We start from the raw sequence: 14,351 nt of genomic DNA, 5'->3' as shown, positions 1-14,351 counted from the left end.
TAAAGTCTAAACACAATTTTGTACTCAAAATTATTGTTCAAACTTGTTGCATACATTATATCATAACTGGAAAACCAACATAGATACAAGAAGGCCTTAGCACTGTTAAATAAACTAGTAATGAATTAATTGGCAAGCATTCTTTTTCTCTTGTTAAAAAACAGCTCCAAGGATTGGTTGATTCGTGCTGTTTATCATTTAACATGACAGTAATACTATTTTTCTGCCTTAAGCTTCACAAGGGCAGATAAAACTTCATTCATAGTAGGCCGACGTTCAGGATCAGAGAGAGTGCAGCACAATGATAGCTTAAAGAGTTCTTCCAACACCTCCCCGTGGTTTTTGGTGATAAGTTCAGGGTCCAGAATGTTGACAAGCTGCTCCTTTCCATTCGCAACGGCTTTTGCCACTAAATCATGCAAACTGTCTGGTTCTGCGAGCCCTGTTGGCCTTATTTTTGTTAGAAATTCCATTATTATGATACCAAAGCTGAACACGTCCACTTTAGGCGTTACTTTCGTTATGTACGCATATTCTGAGGATTACACAGAAAGATATTGTTCAGAGAGTGAAAATTATAAATTGTGATAAAACGGATTAGGCATAGTTCATTGATCATAAAAGATTAGAAAAGGTTATACCTGGTGCCAAATAGCCAACTGTGCCTTGCAAAGCCGTTGATGAGGAAAGGGCATTACCATCCTCCAGATGAAGACCGAGTATTCGAGCTGTCCCGAAATCGCTGACGTGAGCTTCAAAATCTCTATCTAAAAGGATGTTAGAAGGCTTTAGATCACAGTGGACAATAGGAAAATCATAGCCTGAGTGCAAGTAATCCAATCCACTCGCAATAGAAATGAAAACTCGGACTCTTTCAGATAATGTCCACCTCGATTGATCTGCCTCTCTATCATGTATGATGCTATCCAAGTTCCCATTCTCCATGTACTCAAGAACTAAAGCCTTTGTTTTCCCACTCTCCCAAGCATATCCAAGTATCTTAACCAAATTCCTATGTCTCAGCTGGCACAAGGTGCTGGCTTCTCTCTTGAAGATCTTGTCGGTATTTGCAGAGAATTGGTTCAAATTCAACCTTTTTATGGCTACAACCTGACCGTCTCCGAATTGACCCTTGTAAACGGTGCTCAAACTGCTAGCACCAATGATGTAGTCTGAGCTGAAACAACCTGTGGCGTTTTCTAACTCCTTTGGACTGAATCTCTTAAGAGCCAGCGCTGAACCGCACTCTGGTTGGTGACTCTCAGTATCATCACTCTTTACAGAATTACCAAACATCGTGCCTCGGTTGAGATATAAAATCAGAAGCACTACAAGTAGAAGTACAGCAAGAGATCCAAGTGTAGCAACGATAGCTATGCTCTTCTTGGATAGGGAATGGTCATTCTCTCTGCATGGCCTTAGGAATCTTGCTCCGCAAAGAGCCTGGTTTCCTACCATACTAGATTCATTGATACGTGAAAATATTCCGGTCAAAGGTACAGAACCTTCAAGTTGATTGAAAGAAAAGTTGAGCCGCATCAGGTTGGAAAGATTGGCAAAGCCCGCAGGAATGGTTCCCTTCAAGTTATTCTGAGAAAGATCTAAGGAACTTAAACTCTTAAGCTGTGACAAGCTTTCGGGGATCTCACCATCAAAATGATTTCTTGAAAGATTTAAGGTTTGAAGCAAGTCCATGCCACTGAAAACTTCAGCAGGAATAGGGCCTGAAATATTGTTTCCTGAGAAATCAAGACTGAACATGTTTCTGCACCCGACAAGTGTCTTCGGAAGGACACCTGAAAGATTATTGTTCGAAACATCAATCGCTTGCGCCATTTCCAACTTCCCTAGCTCGGATGGAACATTTCCAACAAAATGGTTGTAAGAAAGGTTAAGATACATTTGCATGTCTTTGAAGTGTGCAATGACGTCTCCAGGAATCGATCCTGTGAGCTCGTTGTGAGAGAGATCCAACATTAAAAGATGATCAAGCTTCCCCATGCTTTTCGGAATGGATCCATTGAGTTTGTTTCCATGAAGATCTAAGTACGAAAGCATCTCAAGCTTTGACATAGATTCTGGTATTTGACCAACCAACTTGTTTTCTTGCAGCAAAAGTATTGTCAATTGTTTCAGTTCAGAAAGCTTATCGGGTATTGTACCTTCTAATACATTGTCATGAAGAGCAAGTCCCTGAAGGAGAGAAAGTTTGGACAATTCTATCGGTATATGACCGGAAAATCTATTTTCAGAAAGGGATAGAGTGATGAGCTTATTCAAGTTACCGATCTCTGGTGGAATCGGTCCTACGAAAGCATTTTCGTTCAGCTGCAAACGCATGAGATTAAACAGATTCTTGATACCAGATTTTATCGATCCACTGAAGTTATTATCCGCCAAACTTAGAGTACTAAGATTCGAGCAATTGAAAAGATTGTCAGGGATTTCACCACTCATTTTGTTGGATACGAGAGACAGGAAAGTTAAATTTGGAAGCCTCGAAAAACCCTGAGGAATGTTTCCGGTTAAAGAATTAATCGATAAACTCACATTAACCAAACTAGTACAATTGGTAATGCTAGGAGGAACAGGACCATGCAAAAAATTATTGTTCAACACAAGAAACTTCAGATTTTGAAGCACACCTATGTTTGAAGGAATTTCACCAGAAAGAAGATTCTGACTCATGGACAAAGATGTCAAGTTTCTCAAATTTGTTATCGACAAAGGAATCGTCCCGGTGAACTTATTTAAATGCAGAGTCAACACTTTTAAGGATCTCAAATTCCCAATCTTAGAAGAAATTGTCCCCTCTAACTTATTCTCTGATAAACCTAAATGAGTTAACGATTTCAACCTATAAATCGAATCTGGTATAGTCGAATTCAAGTTATTATCAAATAACCTCAATGTTTCCAACTGAACTAAATTACCTAACTCATGAGGAATATTTCCAGTGAACTCATTCTCATATAACTCAAGGTACACAAGATTGCTACATTGACCCAACTCAGAAGGAATTTTCCCGGTCAACGAATTATGAAACAATTGAACATATTCTAAATTTGTTAGGTTTCCAATCTCTTTCGGTATCGCGCCAGATAACTTATTTTGACTAAAATCAATCGATTTTAAAGATTCTAATCGACCTATAGAAACCGGAATAGATCCAACAAAACTATTCCCAAACCCTACAATCTGTATAGCGTTAACTAAATTCCCTATACTATCCGGAATTTTTCCAGTAAGATTGTTGAAATTGAAAGCAATACCTAACAAAGAAGTGATGTTGAATAAACAATCAGGTAGGGTTCCATTGAAAAAGTTATTACCTATATCCAAATACTGCAACATGTTTAGGTTACTTATTTCGCAAGGAATCGAACCCGAGAGAGAATTATCAACAAGGTAAAGTGATGTGAGTTGAGTACATAGAGTAATTTGAATTGGAAATTGGCCAGTGAATGAGTTTGAAGATAAATCAAGAAGTTGAAGAGTTGAAATGTTTCCAAGGAAAGGTGAAATCTGACCTTGGAGTTGAAGTTGAGGCAGAGAGATTGATATAACATGGTTTGAATTGTTGGTACATTCAATGCCTGACCAATTGCAATGAGGGTGTGTGTCAATCCAATTTGCAAGAATTTTGTTTGGGTCATGTGTTATGGATTTTTTGAATGCTTTCAATGCTTCAATTTCAATTTCAATGGTTGATGTTTGAGAATGTGAAACAATAATGGATGCAATTGAAATGAGTATGACTATAGTCAAGTTAAGGTTTAGAGATGATAACATGACTTTGGAATTGGATTGGTCAATGGGGTTTGAAGTTTGATGACATTGTATAAAAGTTGTGGAAATTCAAGGCCTTTATATATATGATTATGTTAGTGACCAATTTGTGACAGAGTGTGTTCACATTGTATTGTGATAAAGGTGATTATATTATTAGAGGACAAAATGAATTTATGTTTTAGTTGACTAAGTTGAGTATTTATGAACATGTTTTGTTTTATTTAAGTAACCAAACTTGGAGTATCTTCTACTGATTGAGACGAAACATAGTATGCGCCAAATTTTTATATAGGTGTATCCATAAAAACAAAAGGTTTGAGACTTGAGAGATAGGGGAAGAACCAATGGGAACTTAAAAACAAGACGGGGAAAGAAACTAATAGCATAAATCAGTTTATAATTTTGGTAATTACAAATTTTATCTATATTTGTAAAACATAGAGATAATTTGGTTAGGCTTCTAACTTATAAAGCACCGTCAGTCCTAAAAAAGACATATTCATGTTTGTGTCGGTATCAGATGCGTGCATCGACACCTGTTATTATATTTTATTTATTTATTTTTTAAAATTATTATCAGTGTCGAGATCGTGTTTGGGATGTCTCTGTTTTATAGCTTCTAACTATTTTTTTTTATTTCTTTAAATAATTTAGTGAGTACTCACACAATTGAATTATACCACTAAAATTTAAGTGCGTTAAGTAAATAGAAAAACTTAAGAACTTAATTGTAATAAAATGAAATCTTGGCCTATAAAACTATTGGGAAAACATAGATAATAAAAGTATATTATAGTTGTTAAACTAGATATCTTATTCAATATGGGGTGTGATCACAACCTCCACTTGGTCACTTACTTTCTGCTTCTTTGATTCACACATTAGCTTCTTTTTTTGGTTTTGGCCCCATTGTCTATAAGAATACAATTAAATCCCACAAGTTGATACAGAATAATATTCGTAATTATCAAGCTTTTTTACAAAATCTTAAAAACTCAAATCAAACTATCACTTGAAGTCGGAAAACAACTAGTTGTTTCAATGCAATGATATGTTTTTATGAATTTAGTTGAATTTCTAAATGCAATTTAGTGAGTAAACGACTATGGTTTTTTAAAGTGCCTTATTGAAGCCAAATCACTATCAGCAATTAAGAATGTTGAAATATATATTAATCTATGTGTGAATACCTAGTCTAATCGATAATGATTAGTGATGCAAATGGCCTAAAATGTAAATACATGAAATGCTTTAACATAAACTAATTTATATGTGGATCACTCACAAGTGCGTGTCCACATCCTTTCAACCATGAAAATCTAAAAGCTAGTTTCAAATTAAACACACGTTTGCAGTTATATTGTTATTAGTATAGTCAAGAAATGCAGAATTAGTACATAATGGTGTGTGAATGTGAAGTACAAAAAGTTTAGATGGTATAGCCAAAGTCCAAACGCGGTTTGGGAAGGAAAAGAAAAACAAGTGGGCAAGTGGTGATAATAATTGAATAATAATAATGTTTCATGCAAGTGGCATAACATAACGGCCAAAATGATTATCCATTTGAAGCGTAGTAGACTTGGAAAATGGATAGTGACCTGTAAGGGATGTGAGTTAACAACGTATGGTATTCAGAACCAAAACATCTCGTGACATACTAGTCGGTCAAGGAAAATTCCTGGAAGTCGAAGATACTGCAATATTTTTCGGCCAAAGAGACGTAGTCCGTGACTTCTAGAATTTATTAAATAAAAACTCTTTGTAAAGGTCGAAGCAACGTGTATCTTAATTCGTCTTAATACTCTTATGTTTATGCTTCTTTCGTCTCGCAATGAATGAGTGACCCAATACATCATTTTATATAGATTACAAAAAATGTATAAAAGTAAAATAAATAATATTATTTTTACTATAGTACTCTTATCATGTAGTGAAAATTGTGAAATTTTTATTAATGAGAGTTGAATTGGAAAAGGTTTATTAAAAATTGAAATAGATTATTCATTTTGGAACATCATTTTATTTCAAATGAATCACTCATTATGGGACAGAGAGAGTAATATCAATATATTAAAATATGATAACAAAAATAGCAAGATATTATTAGATGAGCCTCATTTCTTTTAAGTAGGCACAACAACAAAACTCGTATATGAGGTACCCACCCGAACCCGTTCTGAAATTGACGGAAAAAATATGTTTTGACTAGGTTTGGATTCGAGTTTGAATTTTTCCCGATTAAAAAATATAGAGATGGGTCGGATAATAAAACACTAGTATTCACCCCGAACTCGCCCTGTTTATTTTATTATGTATATTATTATTTATTTTTGATAATTTAAAATATTAAATATGTGGCTAATGTTTTGATAATTTAATTTATATTTATTATTTAAAATATTTAAAATTTATGCATAAAATTTTTTGAGATTATTTTATTTTATTATTTATAAATATAATTTGATTTTGAAAAAAAAAATTATAAAAAAATATATTTTATTAAGTGAATGGTGGTGTGCAGGAATACCTGAACCCGTTTAGAATGAGTTTGGGTTTAAATTCTCCGTCTCCATTTAAATTTGAGACGGAGAACAGAAATTATTTCAAGATTCAGGTTTATAGGAGGTAAAAATCGTCCCCAATTTACTATTGTCATGCCTACTTTTAAGCTTTCATAGCAAATTTGAAAGGAGAGAGAAAAAGAAGACTTTCAAAAAAGTCATTGTTAAAAAATATATACAAATATCTTCAACATTTTAAAAAAAAAGTTTTATATAAAATTTTGAGAATATCTCATTACAAATTCTCTCATTTATTTTGCTAAATTTCAATTATGTCCCTTACTTTCGTAGATGCATATTCGAAAATATTTTTTTTTTAAAAAACTAATTTATTCCGTAGGTATATCTACGGAAGCGTTTAAAACATAGTGAATGTTGAGAAAATACAAATCATTTCAATTTAGTAAATCTTCCGGAAATACATCTACGGAACGTGTTAAAAACATAGTGTTCCATAGATGTACCTACAGAACATTTTAAATTCTAATTTTTTTAACAGAAATGGAACATCAAATTATAGTGCAATTTATACGATGTATTCTTTTGATGTATTATTTTCCATTGCCTTATGGTTTGGTGTACTATTTTCCATTGCCTTAGGATTTAAAGCTTATGGTTTAGGGTTTAAAAAAATAGAACATCAAAATTCCGTAAATATATTTCCAGAAGATTTACTAAACTAAATGATTTATATTTTTCCAATGTTTACTATGTTTTTTACGTGGACATTTTTGACAACAAGTGTAGTGTATTAGAGACCTAAGGGATGGAGTTAGAGAATCTCTAAATTTTTAATTCCCCGATTTAAAAAGGAAGGATTTTGGTTTGTGAATAAAAATAAATTTCAGACCCTCTCCACCAAAAATTCTTCTATTTCTTTCTTTAAACATATGGGGTTTTCCTCAACCCATATTTTGTTAATTTCATATAAAGAGAACTTAATTTAAAGTTTTTGTCATGCATATGATATTATGATTGAATAGTTGTCATGTTTCACAAAAGGGATCAAGCTTCTCAGGGCAACTGCCAAAGTTTTAGCTTTGTTTATGGCCTCGAGCATTAAACTAGAAAGATAGAAATAAAAACACTGCAAATTGGTATAGACAGCACAGTAGAGATCATTGATAATACCTCCTTACAAAGTCTAAACAATTCATCATGCATGCAAGAAAGACAGAGTATATAGGAAGACAAAATTTTCATTAAAAAAGAATACAAGTATTCTCTCTACAGGAAGAAAAACAACTCAAAACCAAAACAATACAGTTATTCCACCTCCAACTAGTCTCTATAGATATTTGAATTTTAAACAGATAATTTAGTCCTTCTAATAGAATTATGGCATGTAAATTTGGTATTTTATAGTTCACTTCAATATATTCAAATGACACAAGGTCAATCACATGGGTTTTGTCTTCCCATATGTCTCACCAGCTGCTCATTTGCATTTGAACCTTAGAACTGTGAGATGACCTGCCACCCTTGTCTTTGTAAGAATTCCTGGATGTAAGTGTCTTTCGTCCTCTACGGGATGATGCTATAGCTCGTTGTCTTTGCTTGCTTAAGCTCTTTGTGAGTTCAGCTTCAATTCCCACTGCATTATCATTGTTTTCCTCCTGCAAATTAAACTAATACGATTATGGTTTACACGTAAAGGCTAGATTAATAAGGTTGTTATAAATTAGAATAAATATAAGTTTACTTCCAATAAAAAATTCATTTGTTCAATCTTGACAGAAAATTGAATCAAATCATTCCCATTGCATTTTAGAACTTCTAGGGTATTTACAGAAATCCTTGTAACAAGGAAGACTTTGGCTATTTCCCAGAACATTCATTGTGAAGAGGAAGAGCAAATCACAGAAATAACCACCTATTAAAAATAATAGAAATTAGCTTTACCGTGTTGTTTGCCTCTTCCTTTTCAGATTCGCTACTTTCACCTGCTTCAACGCTCTCCTCTTGTCCATGACTTTCATGCCCCTCATCCTAAACATTGTTTCATTAAGAATCCTTCCATCAGTATTGAAAAATCCAGAATTGCATAACTAGTGAACTAAGATGAAATATTGAGGCAGGATGTATATACACAGTAGTCAATTGGTGAATAAAAAAAAATCTTAGAAAACTACTGGAAAGTCAAATTTACACCTCTCGCTTGACTTAGAATATCATAGAAATTCCCACTTAATCTCACATTTAGAGCAATGAAAACTTCAAATTAATCCTCATAAAGCCTTCCTAAGTTCTCCAGCACTAGTATCCTAAGCAAATACCTAAAACCCTCTAATAGTTATAGGTCGTGTCATACTTGTTTCACCGGAACGGATCTATTTTCTTTAATAAGGATACCAGTAGGAAGGTGTTTTTATCGGAGTTTGGCCTTGGAGGTGGTATTAGGGGAGTGTCCTCGAATCGAGGCCTTGTCTATTTTATGAATGGTGTACTAACCCGTTGGATTATATATCTAGGCTTTAGCTGGTACTATTGTTTTATGTTTGTTGTCGTGTAAATGGGTTTGAAGTACTTCCTTTCATTAGTTAATTTATTTCCATTAAAAAAAAAACTAATGGATATATTACCTGGTCCAATAAATTTATTGAATCAACATTTAAATCGTCTGCTTCATTCAAGTCTCTCACCGAGTCACCATCTTCGCTATCAGAATCCACATCACCTTCTACCTCACCTTCAATAAACTGCGGATAGATTTGAAGAACTTTGAGACAAAATGAAAAACTAGATGTGTCACACTCAATGCATTATAACTAAGAACACCATACCCTCTGAATAACTTCCTCATCTTTTCTACTAAAGCCACTAGCAGCAAGTTCCTTATCTAGAAAACCAGCGCTTCTGTCTATTTCTGAAAAACAGAGTTTATCAGCTACGTCTCTCTCTTCATCAGAATCGTCGTTATCATCTTTGTTTTCTTGAAAAGTCAAATTGAACCTAAAACAGAAAAAAAAAATGAACTAATTACAAAGACAACGGGTTGAGCAGCCACAGACAAGATCCAAAAAATTTCAATAAGCTAAGCAAAAGATAAATTAAACATTCAATCAAGATAAGAGATGCAATATACTAATAGTGTAGTAATAATAGTAGTAGTACATTTTAAAGTAAAATCAAATGACAAAATAAATATCAACACTAATATCAGTTAAAAACCAAAACTATAAGCACCAGAGATGCCAAATAGAAAATCAGGATCAGATCAAGTAGCATGAAAAAGTAAGGAAACAAGATATGCTCTATTTTTACTGGCTCATATTTAATAATATTTTAAATGCAACACCCCTCCCCCATTCCCTAAAAACTAGGATCAGATCAAGTAGCATGAAAAAGCAAGGAAACAAGAGTACACTCGAATTTTAATTTTACTGGCCTATATATTTAACAATATTTTAAATGCAACACCCCTCCGCCATTCCCCAAAAACCACGCAGTGAAATTCACAAACACCTAATATCAAATAACTACAAACCTCTTTCTGAAAAACTTAAAGATACATTCAACATCTCGATCAAAGTACCTGAAACAAGGAAAAATAATCAGCAGTTAAGGCCATAGGAAAATATATCAGCTGAACATCTTGAAAAATAAGCAGAACTCGGAGAGATGTTTACATCTTTGCATTACGGTGCGACACAGATACCATTTGCGGAAAATCAATCACAGTAATTTTTTCTTCGTCGTCAATCTACAGTGAATGAAGCCAGATTGTAAGCCAGAGAAATGATATATAATGAAAAATATTTAACGATAATGCTGACATGTCAGCGTAAGTTATTCAAGCATACCATGATGTTAAATTCATTGAAATCACAATGAATGAGACCATGCTCTGCCAGCCGAATAACTATACCGATAATTGTCTCGAAAACTGTATCGGGGTTTTGTAATTGCTTCACCTGAACACTGCATTTGCAGAAAGAAGTATACAAATTCAAGCAATCGTTTACCAAAAACAGTGTAAATATGTGAAGGGAGTAGTGGTACAAACTTTAAAGTCCATATCAAAAAGCCACAGCTTAAGAACAAAAGATTGTTGAATTAAAATATAAGAAACATCTCATTATATTTGAACTCTATCCTTAAGAGTAATTAAGAATATCTATTATTCTCTTCGGCGTGTTTCTTTAGATTTTAGAATATAATTCGTATTTTAACTAGGATTAGAAGTCTAGTAGTTATCCCGATTACTTTTATTTAACTAAGATTAAGAGTTGAGTAAGGCTTAGTGGTTAGTCTTTTACAACAAACCATAAACACAATTCAAAACTATATTATTTCTATTTCTTCCTTCTTCCTTATCTAAAACCCAAGAATAGAGAGAACATTAAAAGTTAGCAAATATGGTTCTGTGGCAACTACTACTACAACTGGTTCTGAAAAGCAAATAGGAGCTAGAATTAAAAATTGTGGTATTACATAAGAAATGCGTATTATACTTATCCTGAGCCACCAAATAATCCTAAAAGATAGAAACTGATAGTGACTACACGCAATTAAAGCTCGTACATCCATTGCTTTAGGATATTGATAGTCATTAAACAACTAACTTGCTTAAGGAATGCTAGGCATTCTACATAAACAAGATTTCAAAGCAAGGGTCAAATGGTCAAATCTCAGGCATATCCTGGTACAGATGTAATACCAATTCAGAGACCCCGCATCAAATGTTATACAATTCTGCCAGTCAGAACAGATAAATTCCCCAAGAGTACTTACTACTTAGCAATTATACAACCAGAATATCCAACACCGACAGAGTTGACTAAATCTTATTCAGTAAATCAGGAGATAGAATGAAAGAAGGGCACTTACAGAGGATAACCTTGGACGAGTGACATGATCACACAATGTCGATTATGTTCCAGAGCATTTGGAACAGGAAAACCATGTGTTTCCAAAGCCTGCTCAAGCAAAGGACATGTCACTCAAAAATCGAGCAAAAAAATAACAATGCTAGAATATAGCTAGATGAAAAAACAGAGGGAGTGGACAGGGAAAGCAAAACCTTCATGAAAGCATATTCTTTAAGTGCAGCAAGGCGAGATAAATAGAGCCAATTAAAACTACTACGATGTCTCAAGTAGTCACGCTTAGATTTGACAGCTCTAAACGAGACTCTACCAAGCCTATGTAACTTCATAGCTAGAATTGTTCCATCTTCCTGAGCAACCTCAAATATATCTAGCAAATCACAAATTCCACAATTAAGAGAATACAATCGAAATGTCAAACATCACCATATTAAAACTTTAAAATAAGTACCAGATTCCTTTCCAACACCAATCTGGCGACCAACAGAGACAAACACTCCTTTATTCACCAATGTTTTGATGGCAAGAAAATCATAACCAAGGTAGGTAAGCCGAAACCCATCATCTAAAACAAAATTAACCTTTCACATATCAGATTGTCATTAAATTAAGCTTGCATATAATCGTTCAATCACTATTACATTAAAAGTTACCAACATTTAGAAGAGTCGTGATGCAACAGTTTATGCTTAAGCAAGTTTTTCAAAACCTTGTAAGTGCCTCCATGCCTACAAACCACGTAAACATCAACATCATCAACAACTACTACTACTACAAAATCAACGATAATAGCTTAAAATATAAGAATGTTTGAATGTAAAAACGCATACTTGAGACGAGCGATTCGGTCAATGAGTTCAGTAGGTACAATTTCATGCTGAATCAAAGGGAACGATGTTAGTAAAACAAGTTATAGATTTGAATTGGAATTGAAATTGAAATTGAGAGAAGCACTTACGTTTCGCATGCCCAATTCAACAGCGGTAAGAACCCTAAAATCATCTTTTGAGAGATATCTCAAAACGTCTACGTCGAGTTTCATTCTCTCTTACCAAACCCTCCTCAGAATTGATTCTGAAACTGCTTTCACTCACTGAGTCGATGTGAGTGTTGAGTCTGAGAAGTGGAGAAAACGCAGTTGACAGAGAATCGATTCTGAGAAGTGCTTTTACTCACTGAGTCGATGTGTTGAGCTGCTTGGGTAGGAGAAAATAGGGTTACAGTGAATCGGGTTGCTTGGGTTGTCGGGTTTGTGAATTAACTAAACCCTAGTAGTTAACACCAACGTGATTTCGAGTATTTTTATTTTAATTTTAATTTTAATTCAAATATATTTTAATAAATTCAAGGCTAGAATTTTGAAAAATCCAACATTTAAAACTTTCTAGAATATAGTATTAATGTTTTAAAAAATTTAAATTAGTTTAATGGAATTTTTTTTAAATTTTTAACTACGAAAAAGATTTTTTTGATAAGTTTAAATTTTTTCATTAAAAAAAAAAAAGAAGTTGCATATGAGAAATTCAAGTTTATTTTTAAAATACAAATATGTTGGATAAATTCAAATATTTTTGAGTTTATTTTTTAAAGATTAGCGTCATTCTCATAGCTAGGAGTGTTAAGACCAAGAGCCACGAAGAGTAGAGTTTTTTGTAACCTTTAAACCAAGATTCGTATCAGGTAAGATCTTAAACTTTCTCAACATTCTAGTAACATGAAGTATGGCATGCTGTGAGCTCATAACACCGAGAGGCTGGGTGGTTAGCACCAAATGTTTTGGTGTTGTGTGTTGCATTTTATTCTTGCAGGTTTGATTGAATCGATTTCATGTTGAGATGCGTGTTATATGAGTTTTGAACACCGTATTTAAGTTCAGCTTGTGCGCTTGAGTCGAATAGCTTGAGTTTGTGTGTTTTTGGAAGATTTCTTGAGTTAGGGTTTTAGAGTTTGTATTCGGTTAGCAGGATAAAGGTCTCTAAATTGAAAATTGGTTGCAGATTCATGCTCAGCACAAAATTTCGAGGGAGATAGTGGTTGCCGTTTTGATTTCTGGGCAGCTAGCTTAGTTCCGGTAGGGTTTGCACCGGAGAAGATGACTGGAGGTCATCTCCAGCGTCCAGGTGCACTTCAGACTTCCCCCTCCGTTTTGCTTGTGTGGCACGAGCGTATTGGTTTATTTTCCCATTATGTTGTCGTTTATGTCCTCTTCTAAATGATTAGAGCGTGAGGTGTCTAGTTGTGATTGGGTGGTTTGAGTTTTTTTTCCTTTGTGACTTAAGTTAAGTGCACCGATTGATATTAAGTCCTTTTATTATTCTGTCACGTTTTATTTCAAAACCATAGGCATTAAAAATATGATACATGCTGATGGAAAATATATGATGAAATAAAAGGATATAATGAAACAACATGGGCCACGTTAGATGTATGGGCCACGTTAGATGTATGGGCCTAGCCATTTTCTTTTTTTCACTCCCTCTTTTTGGCCCAAGCGCGCCTACTAATAATTCAGTTGATTTTATTTTTGCTAGTGCAACCTCCTGGTTAGGCAACTTTTAGGATTTGTTCAAATTGTCTTTCTTCATAACTTTTATTTCATAATTCATTTTTCCTTCGAATAAAAAATGTCAAAAAATATATTTCAGATACAATAATGTCTTAGAAAATTTTTGATATTTTTTGTGGATTTTTTTAATTTGATTTGATATTTTTCATTAAGCTTTTCCTTACATATGTTCATAATTGCTTTGGTTTTGACACATTTTGCAAATTGAATTGATTAGAGGCTTTAAGTAATGAATTTTGCTTCAATTTTTTGTGTGCATTCAGTGGACTCATGTATGATCTGATGTACCAAAAATAAAATTTTAATTCTAATTTTTTATTAGGTTTTGGTTTGAGTCTTTAGGGCTTGGTTCATGTGTGTTTGTAAATGCCACTAGTTTGTATGTTGCTCATAATTGGAAGTGCACTTGTGCAATTTTTTTTGGATCTTTTTGTGTACATAACAATGAACTTTTAGATGTATTAGGACCTATAATTTGGGATTTTTAAATCACTTCTTTTTGCCTTAATTGAATCTTTCTTTCAACATGTAAATAGTTGGTTTTTGGTTGACAATTGTGACATAACTTGTTGTTGTGACTTGTAATTTTGTGAGAAGCTTTTA

At 33.7% G+C, this 14,351-nt stretch overlaps 2 protein-coding genes across 2 annotated transcripts; both read right to left on the bottom strand.

Annotated features, from left to right (window-relative positions):
* Positions 1-19: 19 nt before the first annotated feature.
* On the bottom strand, positions 20-3,826 carry LOC131603060 (LRR receptor-like serine/threonine-protein kinase FLS2). Its single transcript, XM_058875309.1, has 2 exons — positions 642-3,826; positions 20-535 (listed from the first exon to the last, which is right to left on the bottom strand). Exons 1-2 carry the CDS (start codon positions 3,790-3,792, stop codon positions 216-218), a joined length of 3,471 nt encoding a protein of 1,156 aa, XP_058731292.1. The 5' UTR covers positions 3,793-3,826; the 3' UTR covers positions 20-215.
* Positions 3,827-7,525: 3,699 nt separating this feature from the next.
* Positions 7,526-12,467, bottom strand: LOC131603058 (uncharacterized). Its single transcript, XM_058875307.1, has 13 exons — positions 12,141-12,467; positions 12,013-12,059; positions 11,840-11,910; positions 11,634-11,747; positions 11,377-11,552; positions 11,184-11,272; positions 10,157-10,274; positions 9,983-10,056; positions 9,841-9,888; positions 9,137-9,305; positions 8,936-9,052; positions 8,256-8,342; positions 7,526-7,969 (listed from the first exon to the last, which is right to left on the bottom strand). The coding sequence occupies exons 1-13, from the start codon at positions 12,222-12,224 to the stop codon at positions 7,781-7,783; spliced, it is 1,383 nt and encodes a 460-aa protein (XP_058731290.1). The 5' UTR covers positions 12,225-12,467; the 3' UTR covers positions 7,526-7,780.
* Between the last annotated feature and the right edge of the window lie 1,884 nt (positions 12,468-14,351).

The sequence above is a fragment of the Vicia villosa genome, linkage group LG5 (genome assembly GCF_029867415.1).
Source record: "Vicia villosa cultivar HV-30 ecotype Madison, WI linkage group LG5, Vvil1.0, whole genome shotgun sequence".
Lineage (NCBI taxonomy): Eukaryota > Viridiplantae > Streptophyta > Magnoliopsida > Fabales > Fabaceae > Vicia > Vicia villosa.
The sequence above is the reverse complement of the archived record's forward strand: the minus strand, read 5'-3'. Positions and strand labels throughout refer to the sequence as shown.